The following is a 23,611-nucleotide window of genomic DNA, read 5'->3' on the forward strand; positions in this document are numbered from 1 at the left end:
AACTAGAGAAAAAATTAGAGTGAATGATTTATATATGTTGTATTGCGATATTAACAATATATTTATATAACCTAGGAGAAGTGATTAGGGCTTAATATCGACCCATTAACTATACATAATTGTAGACACCCATTTGTGTCTCCCCAGAACCAAACCCAATGATGAGTACCTTTCACGTCGAATCATAATTGAATGAAGTGAAAGTGTGGAAAGTTTAGTGTTGCGGATAGTTTTAATTTCTTTTCTCTTCTCTCTGTTTTTGAAAACCTATTTTAAGAAAACAGCCAATCCAGTTTGGTTGGTCCATGATATGGGTCCAATAACAGTGTAGTTGGATGGGGCTTGAAAAGAGCTTTCCAACGATATATTATAAGCCCAATTCCGATGAATATTGAGGAAGTTATGGCCAAATTACTGAACTGGGCCTGGTTTGAGCCTTATATGCGGCCCAATGATCTAGAGGAGGGCCTAATATAGATTTATCATTCCTAATGCAATTAGGAATGGTTTTAGTCTTCTAGATTCTTCTAGAAGGTTCTTTTCATTCCTAATTTAATTAGCATTGATAAATTGACTTTTTGTTGACTTTTTAGAGTTTTAATCAGAATCAAAGAACGTTTTTGAGAAAAAATACGATTTTATCCTCCTGTACGACAATTTCTATCTGATTTTAAGAAAACGCGTGAGTTTCTGAGTCAGCGCCAAACGCCAGCTGTAGCGCCTGGCGCTAAGGTCAGCGTTTGGCGCTAACTTGGCCTTTTGCGTCAGAACTCTGTTTTTTTATGTTTTATCTTTTTGGTTGATTTTCTCTATAAATAACGTGCTAAAAACTCCGTTTTGATTCACCAACTCTCATCAAGAAATTCTTGATTCTCTCTCTCTTTCTAGCCTAGCTTTTTACAAACACAATTCCTCATACATTAGCACTAGACATACCTAGCATTGTTCGAAGTTGCCTTCGCCCTAGACGTGAAAGGTTTTAATTTCTGAGGGTTTGATCCCAAATCTTTATTTCAATTATTTAATTTAATTGTTTGTTTATTATTTTCCTTGAAGTTACTAACGTGTGTATTTTATTATTAGAAAGAGGTACGAGGCATCAAAGTAAGTCTTTAATGGTTTTTATTGATGTTATTATGTAGAAATCATGTTTAGGTTGTTATTATGATATTCCTAGTATCATGTCTAGGGTAACTTTAATATTAAATATGATTGTTATGATGCCTTTTATTTTCTTCCTAATATTTATGTTTGTTAGTATCATGTTAGGGTTAAAGCTTTGATTTTTATTGTTTAGTGACATGCTAGGGTTCGTTATTAATCTTGTTAGTATCATGTCTAGGGTCTTGCTATTATTATGCTTTAACATGATTATGATTATTTTTAATTATGATTGTTATGATTATAATTTTATTATAATTTATTATGTTGTTTGATATATTTTATTGTTATTGCTTGATCGCGCCTTTTATGTATGTTTAAAGGGAATTTTGTACTTGTAATCACGCTTAATAAGATAATTAATAATCTTGTTTAGGGTTAATTTGATTATAATTCAAGTGATCGCCAATAATAGTTTTATTTGTGCATTAATATTCAACCAAGATAGATAAACAGGTTTAGGGTTAATCATATTGATTGCATGTTAGTCAAAAAGCGTACATGAATACGATCAGAATAAAGTAGAGGCCTATTATTAGGGCAGGTTCAATCTCTTTTAGGTTGGATTTGTACCTTCATCCCCGAACCCTATTTGGTTCAAGACCTTATGGAGTTGACGATCTCTTGGATCGTTAAGGGGTGTAACCTTCACCTCGTGAACGGTTTACAAGTTCCTAAAAAACTTGTTGGCGACTCTTTTGCTCTATCTTCTTTCCCTTTGGACACCACCGTACTTTAGTGTATGATCACAGTGGGGTTCAAGCTAGGGGTTAATGCTTGAAATATTCCCTACAATAATACATGGTTTAACATAGATGCTAGTCATTTTCAAGCTACATAGATTGTAGGCTTGTAGCTAAGCCAAACTACATAGCTCTTAGTTTCACTCCACCCAACACACATACATTTATTTAATACAAAGTATTTGTTTTGTATGTATTTGTTTGTTTATTAATTTATATTTGAAAAATAATAAACAAAAGGAAATATTAAGGGTAGATTAACATTTATCACATCACATTGCGCGTGATTTTGTTATGAATTTCCAACTTAATTTCATTTTAAAAAGTATATTTAATGTTTATATATCATTACCCTTATTTTTTATGTTTTTTTTTTATGGTTTATTTATTACAAAAGGATGTAGCTTATCATTGTAGAGGTTGTTGCTAAAATCATGTAACTTGAGGATTAATGATGTGGCAACCCAAAGCTACATATACATATACATATAGCTAAGTAGCTAACCATTGTGGATGCTCTAATCAAGGGATGGAGGGAGTAGTTGGTAATTATTGAAGAGATAGAGAAAGAAAGTGTTGGAAAATGATGTCAAAGGTACAAAATAATAGTAGAAGAAATTGATGACAACTCATCAAAAAGAAGAAATATTGTCAAAAACTACATTCTTAAAATAGAAATAAGCATCTAATTTTGAAACCCCAAAAAAGGAAAGTAGACATCTAATATTCTAATTAAGGGACGATGGAGTACTATTATTAAACTTAACTAGATGAAGCCTATGCGATGCACGGTTTGTTTGTTTTTTTTAAAATAATGTTTTTTTTTTGTATTTATGAGCCTAAAATTTGTTATATATTTAGATAAAATTCCTAATATTAAAAGATAATATATAATATTTAATTAATTTAAACTTAAAAATCTCATTTGCCAATTTTGCTTACATGGCATTTAAATTATTTAATTCTAAAAGAAATTAATAATCTCTTATTTAATTGGCTACTACTAAGATTTATAATCCTACATGGCGCGCTGAGAAAATTAGATCCTACGTGGCTCTCTAAAAACTCGGGAAAAAACTCCCCTTTATATATATATATTAGATTTTGCATATCAAAACATTTTTTTTTTTACTAAAAGTAACATTTTTTTTATTAAATTTAAATTATCTATATATTATACTAAAAGACAAGCGCCTCAATGTGAGGATGACAAATGTCACTCTCTCATTGGCTTATCTAATGTATAAAATATATCTATATAATTACTGTTTACATATTCAAGCATAGTTAAACTTCAAACAATAAAAGCAAGTTTTTATACATGCATAAGATTTTCATGATTTCCTAACATAAATATTGATTTAATTTTTTATAATAAATATCTACTTTCCAATACTACAAATAATCCATAAAATCTTTCCAATCTTTATTTATAGTTAAGTTAAAGAATAATAACTAATTTGAAGCAATATGATTAAAGTGGCCTAATTAAGGAAACAAATATTTCGTATTTTGAAAGGCTAATATTGGTTTTTTTTATATGAAAATTAAATAAAATCGATAATATTTAGTTTGACATCAATTATGAAATCAATACAAACATTTATAAAAAATCATATGTACAATAAAATATTGTGTACCTATTATAAAAGCTACCCTGTAATGAATGAAAGTTATTTATGCTTTATTGATAAAAGTTACCCAAAATAGTCTACAAGTTATCCTAAATTCAATTCAGGTAATCGGATGAATACAAAAGTTTTTGATAAAGATACAAATTAAAATAGTGTAAAAATTACTTTTATCGTTTGTTGTACTCCTTGACAAATATTGAATGCTGACCCGAAATGTTGTCTTGGAAAAAAATACATAAACTTGAGCATAAATTTAATTTTAATCGGCCTTTCATTTTCTATACAATGTCTTTTACAATGACCTTTTGTTTTTCTTGTATAAAAATAAATAAAAAATAAATAAAAAAAAACTGAACCAATAACCAATCTAAACAAGAAGAATAAAAGTTAAATTGAATTAGACATTTGACGGAAAAGAGATAGATATAAAATGTATCATAACTATTACTCATGTTTTAAATTGTAATATTCGTATTAACAATGCTATTACTTATGAATTTTTTTTTAGAAAAACTAACATTTTGATTTAAAAATCGTGCATTGCTCATGTACTATACTAGATATACAACAATCATGTGCAATAATTTATGTTGTTTTATACATAATAATACTTGTATATAATATAATATTTTTTATAATATAAAAAAGTATATAATATAATATAATATTTTATAACACGTGTCCTCCATACCAAGTGTAGTCCCAATCACCACTACACCAATTGGTTGTTGGTGTAGTGGTGATTGAGACTACACTTGGTAGGGAGGATCTGTGTGCTCCCTTGCAACAACAATCGGAAGGGGAGTGGAACCGAATAACCTAGAACTGATCCTCAAATCTGGATTAGCCCAAAGGGTGAACCGGATAGAACACCCAAAACTCAATGCATATATGACGGGAATTAACTTATCCTTTATCTATCTTATACAAAACTCCAAAGTCTAAATTTTTTTTCAAAATATAATAATAACATTTGTAAATTTTTGTTAATATGAAAGATATAAACCTATCAAAATGTATACATAGTTAAACTGTTTAATAACTTATATCGAATGTGTAGTTTTATTAAAATTATTTGCGTGTAATCATTCAATGTGTTGGATGTTGTGTAGCTATGCAATGTCCAAAACTTTAGTTGAGCGACTTTGATTTAGTGATTGTACGGTAAAAAGATATTGACTTCGATCTTGAAACCTAATAGTCTAATAAATTCTAAATAGAAAAATTAAAACAAAAGGAAATGAAAATAGTAAAAAGCTTTAAATATTGAAATAAACATAACTTTTTAAATCAATTTAATTTAGCGAATTCAAGAGACAATTTTAAGGCATTTAAAATTAAATGGGGGAAAATATATGTAAAAAGAACATTTTTAGATATATAAATGTCCATGCACTATTATAAGAGTTTTGTTAACCTTTTTATAATTAAGGTAGGGATAAATCTTAGTAATATATACTCCGTATATTTTATTTATACAATATTATCAGTATCCATACCTATATACGAAGTATTTGTGTCGTATACTATATTTAATCAACTGTTGGTTATATATGACTATTATATAATATATAGTTTTTGGCACAATACTTAACTTAGGAAAATATATGTTCTGGTAGGTCAAATATAAGATTATTATTGTGTCTATAGATTTCATGAGTGCGACGGGTAAATAAAACATGTATATATTAGACTGATTGTAGCTACTGATGCGGATGGTATGATAAGAAAATTTTAGTTTTTTCTCAACGGGAGATTTAAATAAATTAGTCCACTTCTTATGTAGCTATGTGGAGTATTATTCAATTATTTTTCAATTAATAAAATAACATTATAAAAAATTAAAAAAAATTCAAATAACATAAAATACTATTCAAATAACGTTCCTTTAATTTTTTTTTTATTGACCATTTATTATCTAAATTGATTTTTGTTTCCAAATAATTGTGTAGTAAAAAAATTTAAATGTCACGCCCGGTGGGACTCGAACCCACAATCGTCTGATTAGAAGTCAGACGCCTTATCCATTAGGCCACGGGCGCTTAGTTCTACCACTTTCAAAAAGTAAATGATAACCTTTTTTTATGTGCTTACGAGTTCATTGGGCTTGAGTTTTCTTCTAGCAAAGCCCAAAACAATTAGTGAATTCCATAGCAAAATGCCATATAATATATAACCATCCATAATAAATTGATCCTCTTCACCAAAAAAATAATAAATTGATTCTAATTAAGTAACATCAATTCATTATTGAAGTTACTATTTGGATAGGCATTAATAATTTATCCATTTAAAGTAAGTAAAGATATTTTAGGCGAGAATGTGTTTTGGGACGCATTCATGCATAAATTCATTAATGGTGTAGTAATAAGAGCAGAACGAAAGGAAGTATGAGTTTGACAAACTACATGAATATCGATTACACAATGGTAGATCTTCATTTTCTTTCTTTTCTCAAAACTTTGATCATCGAAAAATCCATTACATCGCTAATTATATAACAAATGCAAAATATTTAATTATATTTCCATGAAGATTGGTATTGTACATTTAAAATGTAAAATTTCTATTCATTCCCCGTTCTTGCATATAAGGTCTCACAACTCTCACTCAATAATTACAAAACAAGCACTCTTTAGGACCTGTGTCTCATTGACTGAACTCAACTGAACTGAGCTGAAAATAAACGTATGAGAACAGACCCTTAGGGTCTGTTCTCATTGACTGAACTCAACTGAACTGAATTGAACTGAACTGAACTAAGCTGAACTGAACTGAAATGAATATTTTATAAGAGAAGAAAATTAGGAGCTGAACTGAACTGAACTGAACTGAACCGAGCTGAACTAAACTAAACTAAACTGAACTAAACTGAATTTCAACGTATGAGAATAGACCTTTAATCAATATACTACCTCCGTTACATATTATTTGTAACGATTAGACATTTTTCCCCTCAACTTTATGTCAAATCGTTGCAAATAATATGTAACAGAGGTAGTACGTAGTAATTTTTTTAGTATTTATTTTTTTCAAATAAGGGGAGGCATATGGAACGCATTTAAAAAAAGAGCGTGACATGTCGATGTTGGTCGTCAAGGATCTACATTACCTCACCACCCCATCTCAAATGGACCCACTCTTCTTATATTTATGGAAATCCACGCGTCATCAATTTCTTCCCTTTCAACTAGGGATGGCAACGGGTCGGACTCGGAGCGGATTATGCTAAATCCGACTCCGACCCGACAGGAAGTCGGAGGTTAAATCCGACTCCGACATCCGACTCCGACTCCGACTTCAATATCCGACCTCCGACTCCGACTCCGACTCCGATCCGACCCGACTCCGAGTTTTTTTTTCATTATTCAATATACTTTGAGATGTTGGGCTATTTGGGCCTTTACAACCCACACCCAATGCCACCATGACCCACACAAAAATCCACTATCTATTGGAGTCGGAGTCGGATAATCCGTTAAAGTCGGACATTTGTCGGAGTCGGATTTTTTTCTCGGATTTTTTGTAGGATCCGACTCCGACCCTCCTCCGACTCGAAGTCGGATTATTTTAACGGAGTCGAACTCGGATTACTTTTTTCTCGGACTCGAAGCGGATATTTTACCTCGGATCGGGGCGAAGTAGGGTCGGATCCGGACTAGATTGCCATCCCTACTTTCAACCTTCTTCTTATTTCATCATTTTCTCTCTCCTCTTATCCTTAAAACCTTTATTTATTTTCTCCCTATATTCGAAAAAACAAACTTATTACTAGAATTATTTTTTATTTTTTATTTTTTATTATCATTATTACATCAAAATAAATCAAATAAAAATGATTAGAATATTCAAATAATTTCTGCCATTGCTTGTTCTTCTCAACATTCTTCAATAAAAGTATAAAACCCCACTTCATTTTTCCATTTTTTGTCGTTGCTGTAAAGTTCAACTCAACTTCCTCCCCACTAAACTCTCTTCTTCTTCCTTTTTTTTTGAAAAAAAATAAATAAAAATGTTAATATACTTAACGTTTGGAAGGGGGACCCCGAGTTGACTCAGTAGTGTGATGTTTGTTGGCTCAGACATTAAAGGAAGTATTAATAAATAGCATCTTTGTTTATTTTTGTAATTAAATTCCAAAAATACATTCCAAATTCATTGGTATTGATTTGGGGTTTTGGTAGTTTTTTTTTTTTATTTTTCAAATGTGGGTCTATTTTTGGTTGGTTGAATAATACTTGATGTTTTGGTGTTAGAGAGAGAGAGAGAGAAAATAAGGTTTGATTTCTGGGTTTTTGTGTTGAAGAATGGCTGAATTTCAACGTGAAGGCAGTGATTGGTACTTTCTCTTTTCTCTCTCTTCATTTCGTTTTGTTTTGGTTCATCTTAAATTTGTTGGATTAAGTTTTGGTTATTTTTGGGTTGAAATGATGGGTTTAATTTTGGAAGTTTAGAATTTAGCTTGAAATATTTGTATTGGATACTTGTAATTGATACCGCATACTAAACGGGTCGATATTTAATTACTGGTAGTATATAGTATATACGTAGTACTTTGTATTTAAGCCATGCTATTGTTTGGAATCATGGTATTGAAGTTTTAAGATTGTCTGAATTGGTGTTTGCGTGATTAAGAAAATATGATTATAATGATTTTTTTTTTTTTTTTTTTTTTTTGGGTGGCGTAAATATTGGATATTTTAGGTGTATATTAGTCATTTATATTTAATGTGTGTTTTTGTAATGTTTTTTCATGATTATGACAGGTTCTGCAATGCAGGTTTGCCAAGCGATATTACTGTTATTGTGGAAGGAGTAAATTTTCATTTGCACAAGGTAGTCACTCCTCTTATCATTTCTGTCTATATATTTGCTAAAGATTGGATTTGTACTAGAGCTTTGTTACTTGGATTCGGGTACTCAAGTCGGACATGGGAATTTATCCAATTGCCTGAATGTCCGTTTGTGAAAATTTTGCATAACTTTGGCTCAAAATGAAGTGTTGAACTAGTTGAAGTGTCCATACTCATGTGAATGTTTCGAGGATTGTGTATTTGTGTGAAATGAAGAGTCCAATGGAGTGTTGATTCTCCTATTTTTGTTTAATTGCATATGAATGTGTGTTATTTTTAGGAGTCTATGTGCAGTTGTGCACATTATAGTCGTTTCGTTGGGTGTTCCAATGAGTCGGCCAGTCGGCCTACCGATATACTTAATACTAATGTTGTTAAAGCGAAATCAGATTTGGGTCATTTGAGTGTAATAAGAAATGTAGTTACGAGCAATGATGCCTTAAGGACATATGTAGGGCCTGTTGTAGTTCTGAAATTTATTGGCAGCTTTCTTCATGTGAGGGTTGCTTGAAGTTCTTTCGAAGTCTTCAGTTTGCAACCTACAACTAATCATTTTGTCCTGCTTCTTGCTTTGTTTGCTTTATTGAGCTTGCTTTATTTTGAAGGATTCTCTTTACTATTAACTAATATGTATAAACAAATGATTACCATAAGGCTGGAAATTGTTCTATTTAATTCACATATTGTGATATATATCTGAGTAGATTATTCTTTATGGGATTAGCTTCACTATGGATTGTCAGAGCAATAGGTTCTTGCTGTTAATTACTTTCCTGTTTCCCAAGCATAACAAGAGGGGTTCATTTTTTTAAGTCTTTTTTCTTTAAAAAAAAAAAAAAAAAAAAAAGAAGAACTTACTATGGTGGCTGCTTTTTCTTCAAATGTTTTCAATCGCTTTACATTATTCTTATGTTCCATGGAAAACAAAGAATCTCCTAACAGCCATATGCAATTTTGTCTGATGAAAAACTACATAAGAAAAATTAAAGGTACTGCAGGAGTTCAGTTGAATGTTTCTTTCAAGTTTTAAAAACTTTTTCTTCTTGTTTTTCCCGTGTAAATTTGCATAATTTTTTCCTGAAGAGCAAGGCCTTGAATTAGAAAAGAATTGCAAGAGAAGATTCTGTGTAATTCACATTGTAGTATTTCTAATTTCTATCATCCGAACTTGTTGAATTAGAACAAAAAAATAACAGGAAGGCAACGCCTTCAATTTTTCTAATTCAAGGGGTCTTTGTTTTAGTGGGTAACTGAGACAGAAGACAGAGAAGAGGGATAATTGCATATTATATGGGAAATTTTGGTGTAGAACTTTGTAAAACAATTGGCAAGTAACTTCTGAAGCTATCTCTGTCTAGTAAGATATACTAAAAATGAAACCACTTTAGAAACCTGAGTCATCCACAATGGGAAAAGTCACAAGAATTTTGGATGCTACAAAACTGATCATGAGTTTAGGTTAGTCTCCTACTTATGTTTGCATCAATGACCTGCATATTCTCTACATTTTATGTCAGTACTATTGATTTGATACTTTGATAGTGAGTTAACAAAAATTGTCACTTTGTTGAAATCTTAGCTTGTTTTCTGATACATTTGACTGCTTTATTGTTTTCATTCAGTCATGGCTGCCAAGACGGTGAATTCGTTGCTCTTATTGTACCTTTGAGTTAATAATTTGTTTTATTCTCAGTTTCCTCTTGTATCAAGATGTGGGAAATTGGATAAAGAATTTGAAGCATCACAAGATATAAACAAAGAATCATCCACCATGTTACTGGAAGGATTCCCGGGGGGGCCCGACACTTTTCTCATAGCTGCTAAATTCTGCTATGGACTTCGTATTGATTTGACTCCGAGGAATATTATGATAATCTATTGTGCTGCGGACTATCTAGAGATGACAGATCAATATGGCTCGGATAATTTGTTGTCTAGGTGTGACAGCTTTTTCCATAAGAACATACTTCGTAATTGGAAGGACTGTATTGTCGCCCTTCAGAGTGCTGAACCTGTTATACCATTGGCAGAGAAGCTTCAGCTAATTGACAAATGCTTGAATGCTGTATCCACAATGGTTTGCACAGATCCAAGTTTGTTTGGATGGCCTATGATGATGTATGGTAGCCTACAAAGCCCGGGCGGGAGCATACTGTGGAACGGAATTAACACTGGAGCAAGAATTAGAAGTGCAGAGTCTGATTGGTGGTACGAAGATATATCATATCTTTGCATTGATCTATTTGAAAAACTTATTCAGACAATGCAAGCGAGAGGTATACGACCTGAAAATATTGCGGGTGCTATAATGTACTATACTAGGAAGTTCCTACCAGGCCTTGGAAGATGGCAGGGTGGGCGTGTTGGTAAAACAAGAACAGTTGCAAGTTTTAGCTTGACTCCTGTAACTGTTGATCAGAAGGTTCTGTTGGAAACTATTGCAAAGTTGCTCCCAGAAAAGAAGAGCAAATCTTATTGTCGCTTTTTACTGGGAATTCTTCGTACCGCTTTGATTTTGGATGTTAGTGAAGAATGCAAGGACTATTTGGAGAAAAGAGTTGGAATGCAACTTGATCTAGCAACATTAGATGGTCTACTGATTCCTACTTACTCAGACTCTGATACCTTGTACGACACAGATTGTGTTCAGAGGATTATCCAGCATTTTGTATCAACAGAGCCAAAAGTTCCAGCCTTTTCCCCTTGCTCACCAGATATAGAAGCATCACCGACATCAGAATCATTAAGGAAAGTAGCAAAGTTGGTGGATGGCTATGTTGCAGAGGTTGCTTCTGATGTGAACTTAAAACCAGACAAGATACGTGCCCTTGTGGAGGCTCTTCCAGAAGATTGTCGACCTTTCCATGATGGCCTATACAGAGCTCTTGACATATATTTCAAGGTTTGTCTCTTAAATGAGGTTTAATGCTCTGTCATAAACTGCGTTATCACATCTGTTCAACTTTTTTGCACGTTAATAGGGATGTAGTCAATCATTACGAAACTATCAAGGTCCTAAGATTTTTATGAGTATAGATACTTGTATTACAGTTCCATTCACTGTAGGAATTCCTGTAACCCAATACGTGATTGTGGCACTCATTTATACGGTCAACATAGCTTAGTTTTATGTAAGGAGTATAAGTGTTGCTCTTATAATATTCCCCTTCCCATAAGATTTGCTTATCCTCTATTGCCTTGGTTCATGTTCATTATGGAAATTTATTAATTATTATTGAATAATGCAGGATCATCCGTGGCTTTCTGACAAAGAGAAAGAACAACTTTGCAACATGATTGACTACCAAAGACTCTCCATTGATGCATGCACTCATGCATCTCAAAATGAAAGACTGCCCCTTAGGGTTGTTCTTCAGGTCCTTTTCTTTGAGCAGATGCATCTACGAACTGCTATTGCTGGTTGCCTCCATGTTGACGACCCTGAAAATGGCCCAACCAATCTTGATACTGCCCAAAATGCATTGGTGGGCCAGATAATCCAGAGAGATGGATGGGTTTCTGTTGTGCGTGAAAACCATGGTCTTAAAGGAGACATGGACAGGATGAGATGTAGGGTTCAGGAACTGGAAGAGGAATTCAGTAAAATAAAGCAGAAGATGAGAAAAGTGAGTAAATCACATAGTTCACTTAGCTCTCCCCGCTTAGTTGCTTGGAGAATTGGTTGCAAGTTACTCCCTCGATCTTCAAATGCTCAAAGAGATGTGGTTGAAGTTGCTGAACCCAGTCCAAGGGCGTCAGTTGACCAACCTAACTCTTCCCGATCTTTGAGGCATCGTAAAAGTCTCTCTTTGTTCCAGTGAAAACTAATAGAGGCATTACTGGTTGACAAAGTCAGGTGGAAAGAGTATATTAACAAGAATATTTGGAATTCTTTTGGAGGAAAGCTTGGTTTATCGGTGATGACTCAAGTATGGGAAACATAAGATTTTTTGCCTATTTCAATCAAACTACAGTTCTCATGCAAAAGATGCATTGTGGGAATGCCAAAGCTTTGTGCTTGCTTTTAAAGAGGACAGGATCAAAAATGGAGGTTTTTTGTTTTGTGGCTGGCTTTTGGGTTTGGATTTGAGCGGAATTATTGGCGTCATAAGCCTTCAATTCCACTTAATTCCATTTCCAGCAGGAATGAAGTTATATTCGAATATGACCTGTAGCGTGAATTTTTGAAGGTGTTGAAATGTGACTTGGGAGGTTTTTGGTTTTACATAGGAGCTCATGAACTATAGCATTTTGAAAAACAGATACACATTTTTTCGTTGGTGTGATTCATGTGAATATATGCTCTCATGTACAGAACAATAGCACATAGGTATTTTACTTGTTCATGAGATAATAAGTTCTATAGGAAAGCGCTTGTTCTTGCATTTTGCATCTTTCCTGATGAACTAACTATGACAGAGTTAGTACTATAGTAATTTTCAGTTGGAATTAGTAACCAAACAATATTATTATGCGCATTTTATATGCTAGATTCGCTGGTAGTGGCTTATTTGGGTGGCTTGCATATTTGTGGCATCTTAAAGAGTTAAAAGTATTTGCCCTCTCCACCAAGGGCACCAACTAGAATTTAAGGCTTTGTTTTTTGGTACTTTTTTTAGTACCAAATAATTTGATTTTGGTACAAGAATGGCGCCTATCCCTACTTTTCATGCATTATTATCAATATATATACTCACTCAATCTTTCCAATTTTACTTGCGATGTCATATGTACATATTTTCATACAATTGAAAAACTTGATATACCGAGTAAAAAATAGGTGGGTGAACGTTAGACCGAACTGAAAAGAGGAAAAAAAAACTTAACTTCGTATTAGATGAAAGGTGTATCAATGATAGAAAATAGGGCTCCCTTGTTAATAACTTTTTTTTTTTTTTTGAGAGGGGCTCCCTTGTTAATAACTTGTTAATAAATGAGTTGTGCATCCTAAGTGGTTTAATTGGGGTGACATTTTGATAATAAACTGAAAAAAAAGTGTAAATCATAAATAAATATTTTTATGTTAGAAAATAAGGTGAATGTTACAATGTCCATATAAGTCCAAAAACTTGTGAACTTATATGACAATATATTAGTATGATTGTACTCTTAGTATAGGATTCTTGGCTATATATTTATATATATGTAGGATGTCATGCAAGCAAATATTACGATGCAATACTACTACTTAGAGGTGTCAATTCGGATAACCGGATGGAGTTTGGGTCGGGTCTATTCGGGTCGGGTCTGTTCGGGTCGAATATGTTCGGATCAAAATTATCCTTTTAACTCGGATCGGGTTGGATCGGGTCAAATTCGGGTCATGGTCTATCGAGTCCGGGTCGGATACGGGTCGGGTCAACTTCAGATCGATTCTCTTTCGGTTCGGATATATTTGGATCGGGTTTAAAACGGGTTTAGCCAGGTAACTTCGGGTCAGATGAATTTGGGTCGGGTTGATTTCGGTTCGGTCAAGTTCGGTTCGGTCAATTTCGGCTCAATTCCTTTTTGTGTTTGGCTAAATTTTTTTGGAAGTGCAAGACTTTTGTTATTTTTGAGGAAGCCGTACCCATAACATATTATTAGAGTCGAAACATTGCAATGATATTATATGCAGCGTATTTTGTATATTAAAATGAAACTACTGAAAAATACCTAAGTTTGAATCATTGGATTATGTATATGTAATATATTTAATTATTATAATGAAAATGTAAGCGCTTGATATATCCTTTAAAACTTTATTTATTTTGCTTTCATAATTGTTTCTTATATGTTGCACCAGACTAGTAGTATTGTGATTTATATTGATATAATTGGTTGTAGGTGTTAGAGAAAGAATTATTAGTTCATAAAATATAACAGAATGGGAGGAAATTCATTAAAAATGACAATAGGCTTTAGGCAGCATTTAACTAGAGCTTAACAAGCAAATCAATTAACTTCCGCTTAATATTTAGGTTTATTAGATCTTGTGGCATTTATTAAAGCTTAGAAAGTAAATTAATATAATTGATATGTACATGAAGTAAACTTAAGACTCCGGATTATTTCTTTGTAGTCAAAAAGTTAACTTATTAATAATTAGTAAATATATAGTATAAGAACTTGAATAAAAAAGTAAATAATTAATTATGATCGGGTTAAATTCGGATCGGGTAAAAATCAAATCGAGTTAAAATCGGATCGGGTTAATATCAGTTCGGGTCAAAACAGATCGTATTAGATCGGTTATTTTTCGGATCAATTTCGGATCGGGTTGAGCACGGGTCGGGTCAAATCAGTTCGGTTTGAGTTCAGGTCGGGTCAAATCGGATTCGGGTTGAGTTCAGGTCAGATCAAATCGGTGTCGGGTTAAGTTCAGGTCAAGTTCGGATTCGGGTTGAGTTCAGTTTGGTTACAAATCGGGTTTGGGTCTTGAATTTCTCGGATCAAATCGGATCGGTTACAGTTCGAAACGGATAATTTTTTTCGGGTCGGTTCAGTTTTGACACCTCTACTACTACTACACTACAATTTCACTAATCCCTTTTACTCCTTCTTTACTTATCCTTTCACAAATTAAAAGACTTTCTATCAGTAAACATTTAACATTTTAAAATTTAAAAAAATGCAAATAAAAAAAAATCATCTAAATGACCGTTATGACAGAGTTCACAAGAAGCTTCAATATAGAAAGTAGAATGCTTCATCTTGTTCCTCTTTCCAGTGATCTCTACACACCTTCATCTCTTTCTCATTCCTCCGCAACCATTTGAACAAAAACCTTAAGAACAAATGTAGAAATGAATGACATAGTTGGGGCCTATTCCGATTTACTGAAAACATCTGAACTGAACTGATTGGGGTTGAACTGAATAGAGCTGAAATGAATTGTTTATTAGAGGAAATGAAGAACTGAACTAAACTTAACTGATTGGAGCTGAATTAAACTGAATTGAACTGCAATTAAGCTCAACAGAACATGCCCGCCCTTAAACCCAAAGGATAAGGATGTCATCCTCTTCCATTAGTTATCCTGTTGAAGCCAGGTTGTGAACTCCATTGAGGCTTCTCATAAGGTCTGTCGAGTGCTCCGTCTAAACCTTAGTCTTCATCATTTTCTTAGTTTTATGTAATTTTTTTAAGGAAAATTTGCAAATTGCAGCCATTTAAAGTTCGTATTTTGCAAATTGCAACCATTTAATTTTTTTTTTTTTTTTTTTGCAAATTGCAGCCTAAAAGTTCGTATAAATTGTAAATTGCAGCCCGATTCAATTTTTTTTATCGATTTACATATTGAAAAATCTTCAATTAAGGTTTTAGGGGTCATTTTAGTCCTTAGGAAACCGAATTGAGTTCGGAATTAGCAAAAAAATAACGTAAGTGTTTCATATTTACAGTTTCCCACAAATCGATACACTTTTGTTACGCAAAACGAGATATTTGTGTTATTTTTTTGCTAATTCCGAGCTCAATTCGGTTCCTTAAGACCTAAAATGGCCCCTAAAACCTTTATCGAAGATTTTTCAACTTGTAAACCGATGAAAAAGTTGAATTGGGCTGTAATTAATAATTTATATGAACTTTTGGGCTGCAATTTACAATTTTTTTTAAATGTCTGCAATTTGCAAAATACGAACTTTAAATGGCTGCAATTTGCAAATTTTCCTTTTTTTAAATTAGCCTTGTTTTTGCGGAGGAAATTACATAGTGGTCAAGAATTAACATCGAACATTTATCTAGGTGAATAGGCAATTAACTTGTATTTTCTCGTAGTATTGGGAAAAGCCGTAAGCACAACGAGGTTCCAAACCTTTAATCATTGATACCAAACGTAAAGAATAGTAAAGAATAATAAGGCAGACGGGGTATTGGAGACTTGGAGGAGTAGAATTAATTTGACACTTTGACCATGAGTGTCCCACTTTAAATTAACTAAATTAAATTAAATTAAATAAATTAATAAAATAATAACCACACGTTTTTAATAAAAACCTCATAATTCCGGAAGTATTACTAATTTACCCCTCAATACTCAATACCCCTCATCGCCGCCGTACTCACTCACACTTTCTACTTGAACACTTCATGCACCCCATTTTCTTCCTCTCTCTTTTAACTTTGAAATTTTCAATCTCTTCCATTTTCAATCAACTATCAATCAATCAATTATTCCCCCCAATTTCTTCATCAAATTCACTCCAAAACCCTACATTAATTCCCAAAATCATCCATCATACTCAACCCAAATTCTCAAGCAGCCATGTCAGTTACTTCATTGGGCTCCACTCTTCCATATCTCCCCAACAATGCAATCAATCAATGGAGTTCCAATGTCATCCTCCATTGTAGGGTTTCTGGGTTTTCTCAACCCAGACCATCTTTCTCTCTTAAACTCGTGAATTCGGCCAATTGGAGGAGAGAGAAAGTTGGGTTTGTCATCAATTCGTATAACTCGGAATCTACTGTCACGATTCCAGATGATGATGTGCGCGTTTTAGATGAGGGTGTTTCGGCTCGACTCGACGATGGTGGTTCTGACAATGGTAATGGGAAGTTACCGCCTGACAATGGCGGAAATGGCGGAGGTGGTGGCGGAGAAGGTGACGGAAATGGGGATGATGGGGAAGAGAAGGAGTTTGGCTCGATTTTGAAATTCGAGGAAGTGATGAGAGAGACTGAGAAATACGGGGCGACCCTTCCGAATGATATTCTTGAAGCTGCTAAAACTACTGGGATTAGAGAGTTGATTTTGATGCGGTATTTGGAGTTGCAGGTGATTTGTTCTTGATTATTTAATACGAATTCGAGTAGTTTTTATTTTTTAATACTTCCTCCGTTCTTTTTTAATTACAATGTTCGGACTTGTATCCTGTCACATAACTCTACTCCATTTGACTGTCGATTGTGATTTATACTTAGAAAAATAAAAATGTTTGATTGGTTTGGAATATTTGATATATATTAAAAATATCTAACTTATGAAGATTCAAACTAGGAAAATGATTTCCTCAAAAAAAAAAAAAAAAACTAGGAAAATGATAAACATGGGCTATGTATAAGAAAGATTATGCTCGTGATTTTGTGGTGAATTCCTAACTTAATTTCATTTTGGGAAGTATATTAGATGCTTATACATAGCTCTAACGGCTACATATATCATTACCCTTCAAACTATAAGATGATAAAGATGTTAATGGTGTAAAATGTGCATTGGCAAAGTGTGAAAAATGGACTATTGGAGTAGTATACTATTTGTTTTAATTGATTTGTATTCTTGTATTATTATTTCATTTTTCTAATAATGTATTGGGGATTGATTAATTGTAGGGAACAGCTGGGCCGCTAGGATTTTTGATGAGACATTGTGCTATGCTCCGAAATCGAATGTTGGCTGATCCTGCGTTCTTATTTAAAATTGGGACTGAGGTAAGTTAGTGTTCTCCATTTAGTTGCTACGATTAAAGGTGTTGAAATGATGTTGATGAGCTTGTTGAGATTAAAGGAAGTATGGATATGTGAAAAGTAGGAATTACTCGAAATGATGCGCTGTGCATATTCTCTCTACTTTGAAAATGTTGGTAATGCACATGACAATGAATGTTTGTAATCATTGTATTGATGTATAAGAATAGACTTGTACTGTTGCATTAAAATTTTTCATTGGCAATGACAGCTAACAATATTGCATTAATATTTAATGACAAATAACAAAATCTTCTTAAATAGTCAATTTATTTTGAAATGGCAACTGATACATGAACATGTTGAGAGATAATTCTGACCAGGCTGGTTTATGATGATGGTGACTACCTGCTTAATAGCTGATTGTTAATAATGCTTGAATCTGATTATGCTATATGAAATTGATAAAAGCTTATGACATGTATTATGCCATGTCTGTTGGAACCATGCAGATTGTAATTGATTCCTGTTGTGCAACATTTGCGGAAGTTCAGAAAAGGGGAAAAGATTTTTGGACGGAATTTGAACTTTATCTTGCTGATCTTCTTGTCGGTGTGGTTGTAAATGTGGCCTTAGTTGGCATGTTAGCGCCATATGTCCGTATTGGGAATCGATCTACATCTGCTGTCGGTTTTCTTGGAGGCATCAGACGTGCTTGTAATGAACTTCCCAGTAGGTTAGTGGAGTTTCCTGAGATCTTAGGATATAGGGCGCTGCATTTATTTTTAAATGTTCTGAATTCTAATTATTCTGTATAGATTATCTGCTTAAGTTAAATTTAAAGTTTAGAATCACTGAAATTGAGCCTGTCTAGTATGCTTTTGTGCTGCTATTACAAGACGTGGATCTACTATGCTTTTGTGCTGTATCAGTTGGGATGGAACAACAGGTGTTTACAAAAACTAATTAATTTACTTAATCTTGGCTTTGTAGCGTCTTTGAAGCTGAAAGGCCAGGAAGTCGATTTTCAGTGAAACAGCGAATGGCTTCATATCTTTACACGGTATTGGGACTACATATGAGTCTAATTATAGTTTCTGTTATCCTCGATGATTGTCATGACTTGCATCAATTCTGACTATTATAATAAATGCCAAGGTTTAATATTTAAACATGTATGTCTTGTACTTGTCATTCCAGAAGTCCTTGCAGAAGTTTGCAAGGACTAAATTATGCACCCTGCATGACTGAAATAGTGATATGGCTTTCAATATACTTCGTATGTCTTTTGGCTGTTTGGGCCTTTGCTTCACTAGTTTAATTATTAGTTGACATTTGAGAATTGAATCCTCTAAAGTTCTATATACATACTCTTAATAGTCCTAAACAGTTTCTTAGAGTTCAAGTTTCTTATGGGCTGTTTTCAATGTGCATTTGGGCTTATTTTTAGGTTTTTCTGAGAAGAAGTTGTGCTGATCTTATTATTTCTTATTATTGGGACTTAGGCTTTGTTGTTGTCAAGCTTCAATTATTATTGTAATAGGGTGTCTGCTCTGCAAAATGGAATTACATTGATAGTTGCAAATTTGCTATGTAATAGGCCGAATAGGGTGTCTGCTCTGCTTTTTAGTGTTCATAATGTTCCTTGCAGCTTTTGCTATACGAAGTTTAAATTATTAAATTGTCCTTACAGGGAGTACTGCAAGGGGGAGTTGGATTTGGATGTGGCATTGTTGGCCAAGGTATTGCAAATCTGATCATGACTGCTAAAAGGTAAGCGTTCTAACAAACTATTAAGTATTAACATTTTATAATATGATCAAGTGCACTTTTCATGTATCATTGCTACATCTTGGATTGCAGATATAAGACAATTAGTTCGTTGTAAATGCATTTTGTTAGCATTTGAATTGATGAATGATTGTGATGCTCGTTGAAATGTTGGAAACATATGTTATTAAAACTAGTTGGTCTTTGTTCAAAGCTACTTGGGTTCAGACTTAAACTTTGGTATTACAAAGTTTGAAGAAGGTTGAGGCACTTCATAAGATTCTGTCTCTCATGAAAATAATTATCCGAGCATATGTCTAGGCTGGTGGTGAAATGTTGGTTTTGTGATTCAGAACATGTGGTCTACTTGTTCACATCATGCAGTCCAAAAATATACACTGGCTTACTCTTTTTTTTTTTTTTTTTTTTTTTTTTTTTTTTTTTTTTTTTTTTGGCTGTGGAAAGGTAATAATTTTAGAGCTACATAAGCTTTTTACACCAAAAGAGAAAAATAAAAGAAAAGGGAACATCCTATCTGGTAGTTATGGTTGGTAAATATTACCATCTTTTTGTTCTTTTTTTATAAGTTGCAACATGTTATACACCACTTTGGAAATCATCAAAAAATCCCCCTATCTCTTACGTCCTTCAAAAAATTAATGATAATTATGTAAGAGTATGGCATTAATAATGCTAGTCTTTGCTCTCTGCGCATAATTAGTAGGTTTTACTCCCTCCGTTTTTAAATACTTGCTCCATTTCTCCATGCGCGGAGTTTTAGGAGAAATTGGAGAAAATAATAAAATATGGAGGTAGTGGGGTAGGTGAAGAATATAAAATTGTGAAAAGCAAAAGTAGTTGAGAGAATTAGAGGAGAGAGAATATGAAATTAATAATATATGATTTATGGTGGGTCCACTAGGTGAGAGAAATGAATTAAATATTATAAAAACTTTTCAAATAAGGAAATGAAACAATTATTTAAAAATAGCCGGAAATGGAAAGTGGAGCAAGTATTAAAAAAACGGAGGGAGTATATGATAGCTAAATTGAAAACATCTAACTTGTGTGTGGGTGTGAAAAACGAAGAGACGTGAACCATAGAGGTTTCATGGGGGAAGGTTAGCTCCCTCTAATTTATTTAAATCTGCAAAAGTTGATGCCTCCAGAAGGGGGGAATAAAACTGAAAAGTTGATGTATAAAAGTAAAGAAAGTTTGATTCCAGCTCAAACTTGTGAAGTTCTTTGTCCAAACACCAATGCAGTTACTCCATGCATACAAGGCCATACCAACTTTTAAGGTTCACCTGAATGAAGTCGAACTCTTTAACATATGATGAGATTTCTCAATCCAGGACTAATTAACTGTAAGATTTCTGCCAACCTAAGGTTAAGACGTCAAACCAGGACTAATTAACTGAATTTTCTTGCTAGAAAACCTTCATTATTTCATAAGCTGCTGGATGTTTTACCTATAGTTTGGCTTAGATTTGTATAGATTATTCTGGTGCAATGACTGCAATCTTTCAATTGTTTTACTAGTAATTACCCGGAATTGATGTTCTTGTTATAGTACTCCTTTTTGGTGAGATTGAAACTTTTTTAACATCCTTCTGTTGTTTTTTTGTGTAATAGGAGCATAAAGAAGTCTGATGAAGATATACCAGTCCCACCTCTAATAAAAAGTGCATTACTCTGGGGTATGTATGATATTCTTCATTAATTTCTTCAGTTTTAGAGGACTTTCATACATTATCATTTTTTTAATTGTTGAAATATATGCATTTTTAGATTAGTGACCAGTGAATATCTACTCAATTTTCATCAAGAAATGTTTATAATTTTAACCTTCTAGTTGCAACATCTGATTCCTTTTCCACCTCTTACAAATAGTAGGTCAATTTTTTTCTTATTTAGTGGTTGAACATTTTAGCTTTTGTTAAAAATCCAAATTGTTATCCTTGTGTTGTTTCTTATAAATTTAATCAATGGAATGAATATGAAGATATGAAGCATCTAAAAAATTATCCAAATATTGAGCTGTCTAACTTAAGACATGATTCTCTGCATGCACATGACTTGTTTCATTTTTTCCTTAATATTCTTCTCTGCACTGTATTTGGGAATCTGCGTTGCTGCATCTTTTGGCCATGCTGATACTAGGTTTAAATGGCTGTTTGTGCATTTTCAACAGGTGCATTCCTCGCCATTTCATCCAATACTCGTTACCAAGTTATTAATGGACTGGAACGTGTGGTTGAGACATCCCCGTTGGCCAAGAATTTTCCACCAGTTGCTTTGGCTTTCACCGTTGGTGTGCGATTTGCCAACAATGTCTACGGTGGTATGCAGTTTGTTGATTGGGCTAGGTGGAGCGGTGTACAGTAGATTTCCCTCTCATCATATGGGCATTCTCTCAACCCATCCCAGCCCATGCCCTGCCCCCTTTCCTCCAGATTTGACGACACTACTACTTGAAGCCTGGGCATCATTCCTCTGCACATGTACACTCAGCTTTGGTAATGCTACTTATATTGCTGATCACATTGTACAAGAGCTTGTAACACCCATTGGGCAAAATTCTCATGCAATGCCGGAATCCAAATGGTGAGATGCTCATTCTTTCACCGAGTTTCTCCCAATAAGAAATCTGCTTTGTAGCTAAGAAACAGGCAACATCAGCCTTATCTTTGAGCTGTATTATATTCAAGCCTATTAGATGTTCAAAGTTTGAGCTTCTTGAATGTATCGAGATCTAGGGCTCTATCTATATTTAAGAGTACTGGCTTCCTAGTTATGAACTTCATTACTCCGTAGTGATTAGTTGAACCAGTTAGCAATAAATAAGGAAGCTTAGATACCAGCTCCTTTTTTTTTTTAAAGTTCATTGCACTTATTATTTACTTCCTCTGTTTTTTAATTGCAACATAAGAGAGTTGCATGGTATTTTAGGAGAGGAGAGATAGAAAGAGAAAAAAAATAAGAATAAAAGGTGAACCATAGGAGAGAGAGAACATTATTGTTGATTGTCCAAATAAAGCAATGTTGCAATTCATTTATAACTTTTATGAAAGAAATATGTTGCGATTAATAAAGAACGGAGGAATAATAGTTGGTTCGTGGAGGCGGATGCATGATCCACATGGTGCATCCGCTCCAAAATACAAAAAGGCGGAATGAACATTCAGATATATACTAATGAACATGGTTATATAAAAGAACATAGTAGTTATTTATAATGTACATGGACATATACATAAAAAAACATAGTGTTCATTTATAATGTACATCAGTTTTTTATGCAACAATTTTGTATATATATATTTTTTTTAAAAGAAATTTTGTATAATGAAATAGATAAATAGTACTATAATTATTTTTTTTTACCATACATTAATTACAAATCATTTCAATTTTTTTTTTTAACCAAAAGTTCACTTTCTCTCTCCAAAAAAACTTCAAACCCATTTAAATTCCTCAAACCTCAAACAAAATTTCGAATTCGAAATTTTGAGCTTAAAATTGTTCAAGATGACAAATAAAAACAAAAGGTAAGACCAAATTCGACATTTATACTTGTTTATTTGACATTCATACTTGTTTATTTTGAGTTTGAGTGTTTGTTTTTTATAAATTTGATTGAAAATTGTAATATTTGATTTTATTGAAAATTAATTGCGATTTTGATATAATTTTGTTGTTGCAATGAGAAATAAAATGAAATTCTTGAAGAAGACCAACCAATTAATATATTTTGGAAGAAGAAAGCAAACAAATAGACAAATTTAGAAAAAGTTGTAGATCCAAATAATACAATGTACATTAAAATACAGTAAAATGTTCTTTTTTAATATACTTATATGATGCAAATAATACAATGTACATAAAACATGTAACCAACATTATAACATATATGTTCATTAGAATATAATACAATGTACATTATAATACAGTAAAATGTACATTTTCATATACATACATGATCATTTATACCAAATGTACATTTACTATATGAATAATGTTCTTTAATATTATCATGTTCTTTACTAATATTACAAATGTT

General features: G+C 33.0%; 2 protein-coding genes and 1 non-coding gene across 4 annotated transcripts; 2 read left to right on the forward strand and 1 right to left on the reverse strand.

The window, feature by feature from the left end:
* Positions 1-5,507: 5,507 nt before the first annotated feature.
* TRNAR-UCU (transfer RNA arginine (anticodon UCU)) lies at positions 5,508-5,580 on the reverse strand. Its single transcript has one exon. It is a non-coding gene; the product is annotated as a tRNA-Arg (tRNA).
* A 1,634-nt stretch (positions 5,581-7,214) lies between these two features.
* LOC145559916 (BTB/POZ domain-containing protein At3g44820-like) lies at positions 7,215-12,887 on the forward strand. 2 transcript variants are annotated; one of them, XM_081621192.1, is made up of 4 exons: positions 7,215-7,877; positions 8,305-8,374; positions 10,085-11,293; positions 11,640-12,887. In XM_081621192.1, exons 1-4 carry the CDS (start codon positions 7,846-7,848, stop codon positions 12,210-12,212), a joined length of 1,884 nt encoding a protein of 627 aa, XP_081477318.1. In that variant the 5' UTR covers positions 7,215-7,845; the 3' UTR covers positions 12,213-12,887. The 2 variants fall into 2 exon arrangements, with proteins under 2 accessions (XP_081477318.1, XP_081477317.1); XM_081621191.1 differs by lacking the exon at positions 7,215-7,877 and having other exon boundaries at positions 8,206-8,374.
* Positions 12,888-16,433: 3,546 nt separating this feature from the next.
* Positions 16,434-22,447, forward strand: LOC145559917 (protein RETICULATA-RELATED 1, chloroplastic-like). The gene is made up of 7 exons (XM_081621193.1): positions 16,434-17,149; positions 17,704-17,802; positions 18,291-18,514; positions 18,772-18,841; positions 19,472-19,551; positions 21,184-21,248; positions 21,743-22,447. Exons 1-7 carry the CDS (start codon positions 16,637-16,639, stop codon positions 21,934-21,936), a joined length of 1,245 nt encoding a protein of 414 aa, XP_081477319.1. The 5' UTR covers positions 16,434-16,636; the 3' UTR covers positions 21,937-22,447.
* Positions 22,448-23,611: the final 1,164 nt, after the last annotated feature.

The sequence above is a fragment of the Chenopodium album genome, chromosome 9, assembly GCF_948465745.1.
Source record: "Chenopodium album chromosome 9, dcCheAlbu1.1, whole genome shotgun sequence".
Classification (NCBI taxonomy): domain Eukaryota; kingdom Viridiplantae; phylum Streptophyta; class Magnoliopsida; order Caryophyllales; family Amaranthaceae; genus Chenopodium; species Chenopodium album.

What these genes read in the sequence shown, in the direction of transcription:
- LOC145559917 (XM_081621193.1), top strand. Translation starts at nt 16,637, where the DNA reads ATGTCAGTTACTTCATTGGGCTCCACTCTTCCATATCTCCCCAACAAT. An exon ending in TATTTAAAATTGGGACTGAG is followed by an intron (nt 17,803 to 18,290) that starts GTAAGTTAGTGT and finishes GGAACCATGCAG; the next exon opens with ATTGTAATTGATTCCTGTTG. An exon ending in TGTAATGAACTTCCCAGTAG is followed by an intron (nt 18,515 to 18,771) that starts GTTAGTGGAGTT and finishes TTGGCTTTGTAG; the next exon opens with CGTCTTTGAAGCTGAAAGGC.
- LOC145559916 (XM_081621191.1), top strand. Translation starts at nt 8,267, where the DNA reads ATGTGTGTTTTTGTAATGTTTTTTCATGATTATGACAGGTTCTGCAAT. An exon ending in TAAATTTTCATTTGCACAAG is followed by an intron (nt 8,375 to 10,084) that starts GTAGTCACTCCT and finishes TTTTATTCTCAG; the next exon opens with TTTCCTCTTGTATCAAGATG. An exon ending in CTCTTGACATATATTTCAAG is followed by an intron (nt 11,294 to 11,639) that starts GTTTGTCTCTTA and finishes TGAATAATGCAG; the next exon opens with GATCATCCGTGGCTTTCTGA.